The following is a 16,546-nucleotide window of genomic DNA, read 5'->3' on the forward strand; positions in this document are numbered from 1 at the left end:
CGCCCCCCCATCAATGCAGACAAGCAGCACCTTCCTGTACAGAAGGGGCCCTCCCTGTCACTTCAATGCCTGGGAAAATGGCCCGTGCGGCCAATAGCAATAAAGAGAAACTGGAAATAAATGAGCAGCAGCAGATCTCAGCTCCCTGAACTTGCATCTTCACTGGTGGAGAAGGAACAAGCTCTCAATGGAAGGTCTAATTACACTGTACATACATGTATACACATGCACCACTGTATATACACGTATACACATGCGGACGCACACACACACTTTTTTAGCAGCCTGAAGATCTTCCACCAAAGTCACATCTTCATGTCTGAGATTTTCTCCTTGGAAAGCTCTGAGCTATCAACATGGCCTCCCTCTCATTCTGTCCCCATTTTAACTACTATCCACTGAACGTGCCATTTTCCAAGGAACAACACACTAGACACTCAGCTGGTGACCACAGACCCACCACAACCAGCTTGTGTGCATGCGGTATGGAAGAAGTGGAAATCACAGACTCAGCAGGGACAAGAGCTGCATGCACCAGACTCGAGAGGTGAAGGCAGGCTGATAATCTAAAGCCTGTTTTAAAGCAATGCCAACACCATGAAGCCTTGCCAATAAAAGCAGACACCCAAGCAGTTTCAGCCCCACCACCCCACGCCTTCTTCAGGATGCCTGCTGCCAGTTCCTGTAGCATTTTGCAACATTAAAAAAAAAAATTTTCCCCAGGGAAAAATCCATGCAAACAGCAAGAAAAAAAATCACCTTTATGTCCAAAGCTGCCGCACACACAAGGTGTGCAGGGTCTGACAAGAGAGGGAGGCTCTATGGTGCACATACAGGGGAGGAAGACAGGACAGCTATTCCTGAGTCTCATTCAGCGATGTGGTAATATTAGGTGTTGCTTGTAATAAGAGCAGGGAAACAAGATCCCGTGACTGCTCGAGAAGCAGGTGACCTTCTCCAAGAGTTTTGTTTGGGTCTTTAGTTCGGTTATGGGGTACATTTGGGATTGTTCCCTGCAGCCTCCCTCCATCCTTCCAGACTTCATCTCTCCAGGCTCACAGAGGCTCTGCCACTTCCCGAAAGGCAGCATCTAAGACCCGGTACCTAAATTCCTCCTCTCCGCTCCTGCGATTGCAGCTGACAATTCTGCCACCTTCCTTGGCACCTCAGCTTCCAAACCTGCTGTTCAAAAATTCCCCCACCAAATAGAGAGCACCTTCCAGGGGCTGGGGAACACCCTTCTCTTGCATGTCTGTACAGCTCCTAATGCCAGGTGCTCTAACACTACCACAGTGTAAACCCAACTCACCCCCACACCCAGTCTTCTCCCTACTTCCTTCTCCCCTGTGCAGAACCTAAACTCTGGGCAGCCCTTTCAGAAAGCCTCCAAGGAAATGTCAAGTACTATAACTTCTGCCCAACCCACTCCAAACATTCAGGCTCCCAGCAAACCCCAGACCCCTTCTAGACACCTCCATCAGGTCTCTGCCCTCCATTCTCCAGCAACAGCCCAACCCATGCTTCACAGCTCACCTGGATTTCTGCACCTTCCTCCCCCACAGCGGCACGGCTAAGAGCCCCTCGGCGTCTGACCATGTCTCCCAGCTCCTGTCCCTGCAATGAGCCAGGTCTCCCGCTCTCCTTCCTCCCTGGGATCCAAGCACATACCCCCCTCCTGCCCCACCCCAGCTTACCTTTCCACTCAGTCCCCTCCCACGCCCCAGCATGCTCATACCTTGACTGTACAGCCTCTCACTGCCACTCCTTATGCTCAGAGTAATTAGGAGGTGGTTCCACCTGCCAAGCCTGCTCTCTTATTGTGCTATCTCCTGATGACCCACCTGCATCTCAGCTGGAGCACAGCATGTTCCCATTGCAAGATCTCTGGAGCCCAGACCCTTGTTGTCTTCTGGGCATCACTACAGTCCAGGGCCATCTGCAGGCAGGGCACAGCTTCAGTCACAGCCAACATCTCATGCAGCGTGGTGCTGAGGGAGCCCAAGAACCAGAGAACGAAGCTGGCCAGCCCACTGTCGAGGTTGCCTTCCTAACCCTCTCTCAGTTTGGACAAAAGTCAAGAAGGAACAGGCAATTGAGAGATTTAAATGCCACTTTCATAGCATTCAAGTGGTGCATCAGATCTGGACATTTGCAGGGGGGCAAAAGGCCAGGGTCAGGTTAAGTTCCTACCCTGACAGACTTCCTATGCGACTCTAGCCAAATCCCTGTCTGACTGATCTCCATCTACAAAGTGGGGCTAGTAGCACTGTCCTTCCTCAAGGGGAGGCAGGGAATACAGAAAGTGCTCAGACACTGCATTGACAGGAGTCACAGAAGCACAATAGATGCACAGTACCAAGGAGCTGGGACGCGAGACGTCGTGCTGCATCAGAAAGTCTCCTCTCCCCCATGAGGCAACTGTAACCTTCAGCCCATTCACCTGCATCAGGAGACCATCCTTTCCTCCCCTCTTCTATCCCCTTTACCAAGAGAGAGCAGGAGCTGCCAAGCAAGTCCTACTCTGGTTTTCAACACAGCATCACACCAATAGAAAGGAAGCAACCCAAGCATGTTAGAACCATATTAAAGTCACTCAGACCTTCCTCCCTTCCTTCCTGCTCTGAACTCCCAAGAGCTATTAAGTATCTCCTGGGGTCCACCCCAGCAGTGGCTGCATTTCAGTGGTGGGCAAAGCACCTTCCCAGGCATGGTGGGTGGGTTGATATCTACCAATTGATCTGAGTACCCCCATCAATGCCATTATAGGACTGCAAAGTATAACTAGCACCAGTGCTACCCTGCATTGTTAAATGACTGAGGTGTCATAAGGGAGGTAGGTGGCTGTTTTGGCAAAGAGAGGCTCCTCTGAGTAGCCATGAACTATCCTCATGCTGGAAGGTGCTATGAAGCTCTGCCGATCAATGCCAGGTCTTTTCTGAGCTGTCAGGCCAAGCTCCCCACCCCTCAGGGCAAATCCAAGCCTCCTCTCTTCCAAGCAGGCTGTGGTTAATTTGCTCAGCTGGGTGCTTTCCATCTTTCCCCAGCTACCACTAAAGGCATCTCTTGTTTGGCTAACAGCTCCCCCCATCTGCTCCCACTCAGCTCCCAGACTCAGAATACCTCTACACACTTTATCCCACAGTAATTCCCATTGCAAAGTAAACTGGGACATGACCGCACAGCCTGCTAGCTACTCTGCATTAACTCCCTACTGTACATCCACATACAACATGGCACAGCCAGAAACTCACACCCCAAGCCTGCTTCCCCATTCAGGAAGAGATTGCCCTGGAGCTCCCATGAAGTCAACCTAAGGTGCTCTCTCACACCAGCTTGGTTAAACCAGCACAAAAGGCTGCTTGAACCCTGGAATCTGTTTAAACCAAGCTTATCTGGATTTGCTTAAGCCAGTGAGGGATTGTCTGCAAAGGAAAAGGAACAGAGACAATTGCATTGACTGTTAAGTCACACCACAAGTCAGGCTGGTTTAAAGCCTACGTGTTGATTCTTGTTACAAACCAAAGAGCCCCTTATTTCACAGTAATTGAAGTCTTTCCTAGCATCCAACTTTCCTGCTTGTTACTGTCTTAGTTAAATCAATATGAAAAGCACTATAATCCTGAAGCACATGCCCCTGCCACACAGGGCTTCTATATCAATTTAGCTAAGGCAAGCTGATAGAGTGGACTAAACTTGGACTGAACCCGGAGGCTCGCGTGCTGGAGGAACAAGTGTCCGCACACAGCTTCCAAGTGGAATGGTGGGTGTGACTTACACCCCACACCACTGTCCTGGCTCCACACCCCATGCAGGCTGGCCCCTAGAGACACAGAGGCCATCTACAATAGACTGCTTTTGCCACCAAAAGTTCTGGCAGGAGCAAACCTGCCAGAGAACATGCACAGCAAGGCTCCTGCCAGAGCCACGGGGTCTTCACTGCAGCAGCTATGCCACCAGGATAGGAAATGCACTCTGGGGAGCAGCCAGCAGAAGGCATGGGCATGTCTAGACCAACCTGCTGCCAGCTGCCCGGTGGTAGCAGAAGCCTTCTCTGAGTGAGGGGACTGGCACTGCTTCTCCAGCTGAAAGAGGAGGGCCTGCCTCTCCTGAGCAGCTGCAAGCATGGAAACACTCGCAGCTCTGCCTGCAGAGCTATAAATTAGGCCTAAGCTAAACAACACCAAGCCACTCTCACACCCAAGCAGGTGCATCTGCAGGGGGGTTGTATCACTAGCTACACTGGAGCAGGCTTGTGCACAGGTGTGTTACAGGGGATGGAAACACCCTGGAAGCAAACCAGAGCCCAGCACCGACTTCTGCACACAGCTTGTTTTCTCCAAGCACAGGTCAAGGGTGAGGATAAAGCCAACCAGCGCCAAACGGAAGCTGAACAGTACTCTGAATTTCTGTAACAGGATTGAGCCAACTGGATTTGAGGCCACTCAGGCTCCCAGAGCCACCGGTGTGACCACTTAGAGGCGTGTACATTTCGCAGGTCCCCTGGGGTGCTATTTGCTGCTTTCCCAGAATCGTGTGACTATTAATAATATTTAACCAGCTTTCCAGCACCTTTCCTCCAGATATCTCAACGCACTTGACAAACATCAAGCAAACCACGCAACACCCAGGTCAGGCAGATAAGAGACCTGCACCTCACACTGAAATACAGCTACCTAGGGTGTGGCAGCATCCATTACAGGATGGGAAGTGAAAAATAATTATACCCAGTAAAAACTGCAGCAAAGAGATATTGCCCCAACTGAAGCCTGGCCAAAGCTAACATCCTCACCCACCTTAAAAAAAAAAAAAAAAAAAAAAAAAAGCCACAGATGCTTTAATGGCCACAAGTGAGCAGGACTTATGTCGTATGGCACTAGAGTGACAGCGTTTTTTACTCAGAGCAGAATGTTATCTGAATCACTAGCCCCATTTCCTGCAGCACCTGCCTGGCACTCAAAGGTCAATGACTCATCAGCTTGGTCTTGCTCAGCCTCCGTCCTCAAGAAGGGGGCAACTAAGGGGCAGGGGCAGGTGCAGGCTCCTTCGTGACAGGGCCCAGAGGAACAGAGATGAAATGCTGTGCTCTTGGCAATCAGCAGGAACGCAAGAAGCCAGGGAAGCCTTTCTGCCCTCACCCCCAATGTACTCCAAGAGCTGAGTTCACCACTAGGAGCCAAAGGCCTAGCTCTCTCCCCTTTCTTATCAAGGGACCTTGACAGAGGCATTTACAAGTGGTTGCTCACTCCAGGACCCATCAGCCCTAGTCGGGGACAGCAGGTGCATGTCTTCCCTCCATCCTGAACCTAGCGCTGCTGTTTTCAGGCCTGTCTTCTGTCAAAGGGAAGAGGCTGCCTCCAGGCCAGCCTGTGAGACCGCAGAATGGGAGGAAGTGGAGAAGGAAGCGGCCCCGCCACATTTACACAAGGCTGTCAAGCTGCCGCGCTGACACTGCCCAGGAATCCCCGGCTCTCTGGACAGGAACCACCCAGCTCCTGCAATCTCAGGAACCTGAGTGTCGGCAGGAGGCCTGGGATGGAGAGGCTGGCTCCTCAACCACCTCTCATTGGGCCTCCAAGGTAAAAACAGCAGAAGAATGGCTCCAATGATGAGGTATTCTGGATGCTAGTTGGCAAGAGATACCAGCTGGGCAGTCGTGAGGACGCAGGCCCAAAGAGGCCACTTGCTTGACTGAAGGGAGCTCAACGACCACATCCATGCATTGTCCAGCCTCTGCTCAAGCCACAGCCACCCCAGGGACACTCTGCGGCTGCACAACGCTCCTCAAGGAGATGTCTGCTCCTGCCAGAGAAACAAGCTGCACCAGTGTCAGTACAGCAGTGCTGCTACAAACTGGGTCCACGCTGGGAGGAGCTGTGATGATGACCTCCCCTCTGCACAGGCCATGTCCACGCTACCAGTTTCTGGCAGCACAGCCAAGACAGCAGTGAGGCAAATGGCATCAGTGGGGTTTGGGATACGACTGTCCATTCTTAAAGAAATAGGCTGAGACTCATCCACACCTCCCAACTCCCAGTCGCTGCAGACATGGGCTGGCTATGAAGTGGCAGCTTGCTGGGGAGAGCTGCTGCATCCCTCCACCCAGCTCTCACCAGAGGCGGGGATGGAGTGAAGAGCTGATAGGCTCTAGGGGCAGCAATGAGATCTGGGCACACAACCTCACTTCATATGGTTATAATCTTCAGTAATGCCCCAGGTGCAACCAGGAATCTCCTACTGACAAGAGCCCAAGAACAGTCTGATACTCTCAGCAGAGCTGTTGCCAACACGACAGAGCTACGCAACCCAACTTTGGACCACATTCAGGGCAGTGCTCACCCCAAGCTCACCACAGCCTGGCACAGGGCACCTAAGCTGCTGAGCAGAGAGACCTGCACCAGCACTGTCATCTGGGAACTCTTCTGACCAAACCATCTTGAGCCTGGCACTCTGAGAGAAAAGATACATCTGACAGAAGCCCCTTTGCTCTAAGAGGCAAAGTCCAACAAGGAAGCAACCAGCACAGAATAGAAAACCTTGAGGCACCAAAAGAGCCAAGACCTTCATACCAGGCCTTATGTAAAAGCCAGATTCACCTCCTAACCAAAACAGGGCTAACACTGACTATAACACCAAAGCAGCCAGGAACGGAGGGAAAATCAAAAGCTTGAAGAAGCCATGGTAAAGAATTCCCCTAGAGCAGCCTTCCCGACTGGGCTGGGAGGGAGAGTTTGAATTACTCACTGGGAAAGATTCCTGACACTGTGTGCATGCTGGATTGGGATAATCTGTTTAGGCTGCCACAGACATAATCAGCCTGTCTTGGGTTCAGGGAGGATTTTTTTTTTTTTTTCTTTTTTGCTCTAAGTTTGGTCTTTTGACAATTTGGCAATTGAGTGGGGAAAAAAAGAAACACACATGGAGAAGAAGTGTTGTAAGGGTCTGGTGTCAGCTGGAACCAAGCATGCAGTCCCACTCACAGGAACAGCCAGGAACCCCCAATGCCCAAGCCTCTATCGCTGAGAAGGTTTGCCAGGGGCCTTTCAGACACTTCAATCTAGCAACAGTTATTGCTCTTCCCCTACTCAACCCAGGCACTTTGGCAAGCTAGGAGCCGTTACTGGGCTTTTGCGGAAAGGAAAAATGGAGGGCCAGAGCGGGTATGTTCACTCATCGCATCACTCCTGGAACGGAACCAGGTCTTGAGCGCACCATCTCCCTGGGATCACACCCACTCTTGGGGCCTTTCTGGATTTGGGATTCAGATGCTCTGACCTAGGTTTCTAGAGCTGTTAAGTACGGCTCATAATGGTTCCCCCTTTGTGACATGTCCCTGGGCAACCAGCAACAGAGAAGGGCTGAGTTCCAGTGCTGCTTAGGCCTATATCCCACAAGCCACACAATGAGAACTGCCCTCCAGCCCTACTCCAAGAGACCTGCAAAAAGGGGAGGGCTCCACTGGAGGGGCTAAATATTAGAAACCATGCAGGGCCTTTTGGCAGTGGCAGATCATCTGTGAGAGGTAGTGCTGTAGGGAATTCATGTCCCCCCCCCCACACACACACACATTTGTAGATGTGGTGAGCACAAACCAGAGTACTGGGGTACAACACAATCCCTGCTTCCATCCCGATGCCCAGAAACCAAAGGGCACTCTTTGGGGCTGCTGCTCCTACTGCTGGAAAGGGCAGTGAGAGCTTTAGGCTCATGAGCAGGATGTCCAGGTCAGCCTGCCTGACCTTTGGCCTCTCACGTGAAGATGTGCCCTCCTCCGCTCCCGCACCTGACAAGGCCCCACCAGAGACAGGTAGGATGGCTTCTGCCCCTCCTCCCCTCATTACAAACCACCTCTGCCTTTCGGATGAACCCCCACCCTCCTGTCAGAGAGAAGGCAGAACAGATCCACTCACGATGCAGCTGGGTCTTGCTGGCCCCTGCCCTGGGAAGGCAGCAGCAATGGGTAAGTCAAGGAATGCAAACACTTCCTTGCTAGCACCACTGTCCCCACCTGCCTCCTTCTGGCCTCACTCCCCATCCCATGAAAGGGGGGCTTTGAATTCACATAAATGCTCAGGAACTTGCAGAAGTCAGAGCCAAGGGACAAGAAGGACTTCAGCCTGCTCCAACAGGATGAGCCAGGGCTAGTAAGACTCCCATCAAGCGCCAGGGAAGGGAAAGGCAGGGGCATGAGAACAAGGCAGAGGCATCTGGAGGTGGGCTGTCCATTCCCTCACACGCTGCTCTGCCAGGAAGCGCTGGCACTACAGCAGCCAGAGCAGCTCTGACAGGAAAAGATCATTAAACATCACTCACCGCCGGCCTCGGAAATACCAAGAATGGAAGCTATTAATAAAAGCAAGGCCATAAGCAGAGCTCTCATTCAGCCTGTGCCCTGAGGTTTAATCGGATCCAGGCACAGCCTTGATCTCCACCTGTGTGCAGACCCCACCACAAACACCAAGTGGTACAGATCCTCTGAACTGGGCCCACCTGAACAACTACAGCCTCCTGCAGGGCCAGGCACAGGCCAAGCAAAGTGAAGCGTTGGCCCCCATCTGGTTTAGACACAATCCTACCTCCCAACTTCTTATTTTAGGGGCAGTTGCAACCCAGCTATGGGGTCCCTCCTGCCACCCCTTCTGCTCTCTTGCAGTGACCTTTGCAAGGGAGGCCTTGGCCATACGTTTGCTCATTCTCAGCTTAGCAGCAAACATCTGACCTCAATACAATCCCCTACCCCAGCCCTTAGTCCCACCAGAGAAGCCAAAGAAACGAGAGAACAAGTCTGAGTGGCTCGGGCACAGATGTGGGGTGCTCTCAGGATGGGAACAGCAGGAGGGGCTGCTCCTCTAGGGCAGGACTGAGGTGCAGTGACCTCAAACACAAAAAGTCTTCCTTTTTCTCTACATCTAAACAAAGAATTTTCCTCTCCAGACAGCCCTGGTTGCAGGAGGGATTTGGGGACTAGAGAAGCAAGGAGGGAGCAGGGTTAAGATGCTCCCAAGCACAACGCAACACCTCTGCAAAGCTCCCTGAACTGCTCTTCGAGGCCTCTCCCCAATTCCAGCCAGCTCCCAACTGCACGTGCCTGCCAGGGACTCCAGCATTTGGAATAAACTCCACTTGCTCCTCCAGTCTCCCCCAGATCAGTCAGAGCTGGAACAGCTTTTGGCTGCTTCCACTGCAACCTGTAACCAGTACATGACACTGAAGGTGGCAGGAAAGGCCCCTTCTGCTCACTCCTTGGCGCAGAACAAAAGGCAAAGAAGCACCGAGGGTCTGATGAGGCGATCGGGACAAGGTCAGGTGCAGGCTGTGTTGGACAAGGTACCAGAGGGCTTTGAAGTATCTCATCCCAGGTGATCCAAACAATGGGACTCACCTAGGAATCTAAGAGATCTCATCCCCTGAGAAGGGGCTACTGCCTTTTTGGAGGTCAGACAACAGCCACTGGTGATAACGGGCCTGACCTTCCCCAAAAGGGGCAGCTAACCTGGGAACGATGTGAGTGGGGCTGATTTTCCAAGAACCAGGCACATGTCCAAAGCCCCCACCCCCCATTTCACAGCACACCTGCTTTGCAAACATAAGCCAGGTAGCCAAGTGTGCAAACGGCTGGCACTGCAGCTCAGTGACCTTGCAGGCAAGTCCAAGGACAGCTGAAACACACTGACCTCCCTCTCTCCTTCCCGACTACCAGGGTCCCCACAGGTCAGGGTTGTGCCCTGGAGCTGTGAGTAGGGAAGCTGCACAGCTGTTGCCAATACAGCATTTGTTCTTGGGACACAAAGAGGACTTTGCTCTCCAAAGACTCAAGCTGATGCAAGAAGGCAGGAGCCACTTCAGGCCCCAGGACAGCCACACAAGGAACAGACTTGTGTCCCTTAGCAGAGCTCCTGTGCCCAGCCACAGGGGAAGAACAGACTGACACCAACAAACCAAGCACTTTGTCCTCACTCCCTTCTGCAGGCTGCCTGAACATCCAGAGATGCCTCTGGCCCCCTCCCTATCCCCACCTCATTAACACACTTGTGCTGCTCCTCATGCAGGTGTGGGGTGGGAAATGGCCTTTAAGGAAGGAGTTATAAAAAGGAAGGAAATGCCATTGTTTCCCCTGAACTCCTTCCCATGCCGCAGGTAAGGCCGTCTCCTGGCTGGACGGGCTGTTGCCATCTCCAAGGAGCTGCTGAGTTCTGAGTCCTCCCCACTGCCGCAGCTCATGGAGGCGGGTTTGACATTTTCAGAGAATCTTCCCCTGTTTGGTCCTAATAATTAAGCAATTACAGCTGGATTTTTGCAGCATGATGCAAGCAAGAATTGCGAGTGTGCAGGCAAAGGCTAAGTTCCAGGGCTGGAGCTTTTCAGGAAAGGTTAGAGTGCCCTCAGCGCCAAGGGGAACCGAGGAAACGACGCTGGATCATACTGCACCCCTGCCTCTCCCAAATAAATGAAAACAAGGGGCAAAGGCAGGAGGAGAGACAGCCAACCCCAGCACTGAGACAGCAAGAAGGTTACCTTGCCCCAGGCGCCCCAGATGCTGTCGGGAATGCCCAGGCCACACTGCAGCCATTGGCTGAGTATTTTCACACAGTGACACAAGAGAGCACAAAACAGCTTTTGTTCCTGCCTATCTGGGCCCTGCAGGGTGTGATGTGGCCAAGCTAGGGAAACAGGCACCTGGCCCAGGGAAAAGCGCCTCTAGCAGCAGGAACAGCTTCTTGCAAAAGCAACTGTTAAAGAGTTACAAGACTGGGGACTTGTCTCAGTTAAGGCCTTACTTCAACCCCAGCCTCAGCAGGCTGAGGTCCTATTGCTTGCTAAGGTCCCCCCTCCTCCCCCTCAGCAACCAAAATGCACTGTATATATGCAAACCCCAAATGGCCAGCTGTGGAGATATCTGACTTAGGCACAAGCCAATGCAGAGAGGACCCAGGGTTAGAAGCACTGAACAATCCACCTCTTTTCATTGCAGGCAGTACTGTTGGGGGAAGAGGAAAGTTTACTCAGCCCCATGAAAACTTGCTACAAGATCACTTAGCCATCAGTTCCCCAGAAGAACAAGGGCACAAGGCAGTCTGATCCCACAGGCAACCATAAGCAATCTGGATTTCAGCCTGAAACTCAGAGCTGGTGAAGCCTAGGAGGTTCTTAAATGGAGATTACAGAAGCAAAACTGAGCACATCTACACGTGCATCAATGAGCCTTTGCTACTACACATTAAATTTAGTATTTTTAACTGCACAGTAGCAAAGGTGCAGTCTTTTGTGACATTTAATGTGCACTAAACTAATTCTACAGTGCATTAGCATGGTTTTTCCCATGACGCCCTAATATGCAGTAGAACTAGTCTACTGTGCATTAAGCATCTTATGTAGATGCACTCACTGAAGCCCTTCTTGGTGCAAGGAGGCTTCTCAAGAGGATAGGAGCCCTGCATGTGTGGTTCAACATCACCCTGCAAGCAAGAAGTCCTCAGCTAGATTTCTGCACATGCCCCCCAGCCCCAATGCCCTGACTGTGCTCCCACAGAAACCAAGGGAAGAACTCAAAGGGAGCAGAGACAGTGCCCAGCCCCCTCTGAAAACTGCACTCCAGGTTCCCTACATCTGTCTGTCTCTCTCCATCGTGTCAGAGATGTGAGCTGCCACCATCCCTTCAAGATCTTTCAGATTCCTCACTTCCCTCCCCTCACCCTCCACCAACTACCCCTCAAAGACACCGTGTGCCACCCTCATCTACCCATGCACCACTATGAAAACCAGAAGGTGCTGGCCATCAAGGCAGATGAAGCAAAGAAAACAAGGCCCCTGAAACCTAAGGATCCGCAGGCTCAGAGAAGAGTGGCCTGGGCAAAAAAGACGGAGTATGAAGGAACCTGTACTTTTACCCACCACTCCAAGAGCCAGCTGAGCTCAGGGCTCCTTGGCAGGGAGGCAGGCAGACCACAGGCCCACGTACTGACTAATATTTTGGATAACGGCACTGCCCAAAGGGACCCAGAGACTAAAATAAAACTACTCTTCCTAGGCCGGAAGGGAGGGTGGGCACTGAGGGGCAGGAGGCTGCTGAGAAAGGCCATTATTTTTAACCTGGGTATTCCTTTGGGTATCCGTGGCACAATCTTAAAAGGGACATTGCTAAGTCAGTCAAAACACAGATGTCTTCAGAAATCCCTTCTCCATACTGCTTATCACTGCGAGAAAATGAAGATTCCCCCCCACCAGAAGAAATGAGTTTAACTTCCCACCCTTTTCCATGTTGCCTGTTTGCACTGTATCCCCTGCTCACCCTCCTCAAGTTTCGAGTGAGTTTCTCGTCCATTTTAATGGCAGGGGGCAGGATCCATTTTCCCGAGGGAAAACTTTTCAATTCTGAAGCACACTTGAGAGAGCCTCATCTGAGGCTGTACAGAGATTTCTCTCTACGGCCAAGGGCACCGGGAGTAGGAAGGAGCTTAGAAACCAGTCCTTGCTTGCATGACCCTGCAACATCTGGGATCCAGCAGAAGTTTTAATTGTGTTTCATTTTTTAAGGAATCAAAAAAGTGTTTTGACTGGAAATCCTGGGCTTTTTTTCCAGTTGTCCTGGGAAGGGAAGCTTATTTTTGACCTTAGAGATCAATCTAACCAGAGACTGTCCCGTGAACATTTTAAATGACGATGCTTCTGACTCCAAGTGAATTTGCAAGGATGGGTAAGGCCCATCCAGAGCAACTACATCCAGCTGCCAGGGAGGTAGCCTCTGGCTCAGGGCAGCCCTCTCCCCATGATGTGATGATTGGTGACTGGGACACTGCACTGCACATACCCTGCTTGTTACACACTTTCTGTAAGGCAGTGACCGCTCACCACTGTCAGACACGTGATGCTGAGCTGGCTGGGCCTTGGTTTTGGCCCTGGACAGAAGTTTAGGGATGAGAAGACTGGCATCTCCAAGGCAGCTTGTCCATCCTGTGTCAGCAACGGGTCTCAGGCGGTCTGGGAGTGCACATATCCTGTCCCCTTTACCCCACAAGTCTGCTGACACCCTCCAGAGCCTTCTAGAAGCCTGCCCATCCACCTCCTTTGGACTCATCTGTGGCCTGCTCTCAGATCTCACCCAAACCAAGGGCTGAAGAGCAGATGCTTGGAAGAAGTCGTATGTGGGCCTGTGGTCTGCCTGCCTCCCTGCCAAGGAGCCCCGAGCTCAGCTGGCTCTTGGAGTGGTGGGTAACAGTACAGGTTCCTTCATACTCCGTCTTTCATATTACAGCCTCACAGGAAACCTTTCAGCTCTGGAGCACATCAGTGGCTCTAAGCACCGCACAACCCCTCGCAGGCAAGTCCTCAGATGCCTGACACTGTTTGCTCCAAGTGCAGCCACAGCTTCCTGCCCTGTAAAGACCTCTACACCCACAGTGGGAGAGGGACTTCCCAGCCCACTTGCCCCTTGGAGCCTTTCCCACCAAACAAGGTTCAAGCTGTGCCAGCAGCCAAATTTGAACCAAAGCAGTCTAAAAAGCCCTCTGGAGTTTCTCATGGCCTGATGATAACACATCCTGGGCCATCTTCTCTGCCAAGAGCAACCTTTAACATGCAAAGGTTGGATCCTGCTCTGTTAGGCAGGTGCTAACATGATACAGCACCACTGACCCCAAAAGGGGGGAGGTCACTCCTCCCCACACACACCCAAGAAGAGACAAGCACACTTAGCACCTCTTAAGAAGCAGACCATGCCCCCCTTTCACCCAGACAGTGGCCTCCACTTCCCCAACAGAGACCTTGGCAGAAAGCAGCAAAAAGAGGAACGTCAGCATCTCGAGTCCAGTTCAGACAGCAAACCTTGCAAAACTCAGCTGTCTCTAGCTCCCACCCCCAACTGAGATGCAGCACACACCAGGGGAAGCAAGGAATAGCTCGATACAACCCCTCTGTCATGACCTGCTTTGGGGACTTCAAGGGGGGGCTTCGAAGCACTGCAACAGATTCCTAACTAAAGGGTTTCAGTGGAGGAGCAAATGGTCATAGAAGTCAATGGGACAGCTCACATGCTTAGAGTTGCATGCACGCTTAAGTGCTTTGCTGGACTGGAGCCTAAAAGAGCCCTGGAGATACGAAAACCTCATTCACTATGACTTCAAAGTAATTAGGCAGGATCTGTAGCAAACCTGCATACAGGTCCATACACACACATGGCCAGGAGAGGCAGAATGGAGTTTCTTCATGCACAGTAAACACACAAAGCCACCATCAGTTGTAACAACTCACTCCTGAGTCCCACTCAAAAACAACTCATGAAACATAGCACTGGGCGGATTAAAGGTTTAGGGTTTGTGCAATGCTTTGAAGTTGGAAGTGCTAAGTACTATGATTATTAAAGGGATCCAAGTTCATTAGTCTTGGTGTTCAGGGGTTTTTTCCTACTAGCTTCCTGAGCAGGGAGCCACTATTACTATTACTGCATGTTTCCAAGAAATGCAAAAATTTGCAAACATATGCAAAGCAAGACAGTCTCTGCCCCAAAGGGCTTACAATCCCAGACAACACATGGTGTAGGAAGGGTGAGGAAAAGGGACACAATCCGTTATGTATTTAGCAATCAGGGGGAAAAAAATACAACAATTACCCACACCTTCCCCTCCAGGCAAGTGGTAAGAACAGACTGGGTAACTGAAAAGCTGCATCTATGAGCCCGGGATAAAGTGTCTCTTCTACCACATGCTTAGAGGATGGGTTTCAATCTGTTGCACAGACATGACATGATGTCCAGTTCAGTGTCATCTGCTGTCTAGGATTCAGTGATGTCTCAACAATACATGGAAAAATAACCACCTTGTAAAAAGAGCATCTACATATCCAGGTCTTGCAATGAAAGATATCCCCACCGGAAGCCCAGCTACGTACTGGAGACCAAAGGCGACCTGTCTCAGGCGAGTCTCCCTGTAATATTAGTGGCTGGGTAACGTATGACTGGAATGCATGAAAACATAACTTCCTTACATCAACGTCTGCTATACCAAGCCCTGACACTCTGTCTATTTAATGGGATTCTTCAGTGTGTGGGCACTGGGGGATAGAATAAGAGGTCAAAGTGACTCTGACCAGCAGTAAATGAAATCCTTTGCCGGAGTGTGTACACCTCAGACACACAGACATCAACGCAAAACCACCATCTTATCTTTCAAGTGGAATTACTTCTCCTTTGCTCGAAACAAAGAGCCAAGAACAGCCATACAGTCTATGAAGAGTGACTCCAAAAAGAGGTGGGGAAGCAACCATCAGCTTCTCCCTAGCAAATCCCCTTGAAGGGCCAGGCCAACCTCACTCTATGGGGAGCACCCCGATCTCGCCTCCCCCTCAACACAGAAATCACAACAGAAATCAAGTCAAATCCAGCCCTCCACAGAGGCAGGGCTGCCGGACAGCCTTCCCCTGGCAATGATGTTGAATTTCACACAAGGAAGGGGGCGCTGGGAGCAGGACACCAACCAAGCCAGGGAGGGCCGCGCTGCGCCCGAGTCCGGCCCAGCTCTCCGCGTGCGGGGGCAACAGCAGAAAACCTCAGCCTTTCCCTCTCGGGGTGATGCCAAGACACAAGGCCGACCTCCAACCAACAAAACACCCTGCAAATGGGCCCTCTATTTTCTCAGAGCTGCAGAGCCAGGAGGCACTTTGAGTCACTGAGCCCCCCGTGAGTCACCCTGCCAGCTGTGGGAACAGAGGACATTATTATTTTCTTTACCAAAAAAAAAAAAAAAAAAAAAGAGGAGGAGGAAACCTACTGGGGGTTGTTCCCTTTGTCCAAGCAGCCTCTCCTGCTTGTTCCCCGCCCCCCTTCCCGCACACCAAAGCAATTTTTTTTCCCTCAGCTACATTTTTTCTGTATTAGCCTCTCAAAAATTCAGCCTCTCCCTCCCAACGGGCGCCGATCGATCGCCGTCCCAGGGCAGCACGGCCATCCCAGGTGGCATAACCACTACCACGGGCAGGGGGGAACGTCCCCACTCCTGGAGCCCTGTCCCCCCCGCCACACGCGCATCCGCAGCACCGGGTACCATCTTTTTGTCTTTTAAAGGCTCCAGATGCGCCAGTGCAAGGGGGGACAGCACGGGGGGGAGGGGGGAGTCGGAGTGGGCTTCAACGTCCAACTTCCAGGTGCGCAACCCGGGGCCGTGGGTTTGTTAGGGATGGAGAGGCTGGGATTTGGGGCAGCTGGGGTCATCAGTGCCCCCTCCCCGAAGACCGCTACGAGAAGCGCACAGAGGCACGTCCTAGATTCGGGGAAGGCTTTTCAGTGCCAGCCCAGTCACAGCCACCCACAACCCCCCAAGTCTCGGACGTGTCCGGGGGGGGGAGGGGACACACGCTCACCTGGTTCAAGTCCTCGTCGTTGAGCAGATGCGACTCGCGGGGCTTGAAGCAGTTCTGACACTTGCTCTTGTTGAAGATGTTGGCCTGGAACTTCCTGCACGGGTTCTCCTTGGCCGACATGGCTCGGCCCAGCCCCTCCCGCGGCTCCTCAGCGCCCTGCCAGCACGGCCCCAGCGCGGCGGCTCCGTGCGCCCGGCGG

General features: G+C 52.1%; 1 protein-coding gene across 5 annotated transcripts in view; it reads right to left on the bottom strand.

The window, feature by feature from the left end:
- The window catches only part of MPRIP (myosin phosphatase Rho interacting protein), a 129,132-nt gene extending 112,592 nt beyond the window's left edge, over window positions 1–16,540 (bottom strand). For all 5 annotated transcript variants that reach the window (XM_019541967.1, XM_019541964.1, XM_019541966.1 and 2 more), the window contains exon 1: window positions 16,348–16,540. In XM_019541967.1, coding sequence (XP_019397512.1) covers window positions 16,348–16,467 — 120 coding nt within the window. In that variant the 5' untranslated portion in view covers window positions 16,468–16,540. The remainder of the gene's footprint in view (window positions 1–16,347) is intronic.
- Between the last annotated feature and the right edge of the window lie 6 nt (window positions 16,541–16,546).

Source organism: Crocodylus porosus, unplaced genomic scaffold (genome assembly GCF_001723895.1).
Source record: "Crocodylus porosus isolate Cpor-Errol unplaced genomic scaffold, CroPor_comp1, whole genome shotgun sequence".
In the NCBI taxonomy this organism is placed as follows: Eukaryota; Metazoa; Chordata; order Crocodylia; family Crocodylidae; genus Crocodylus; species Crocodylus porosus.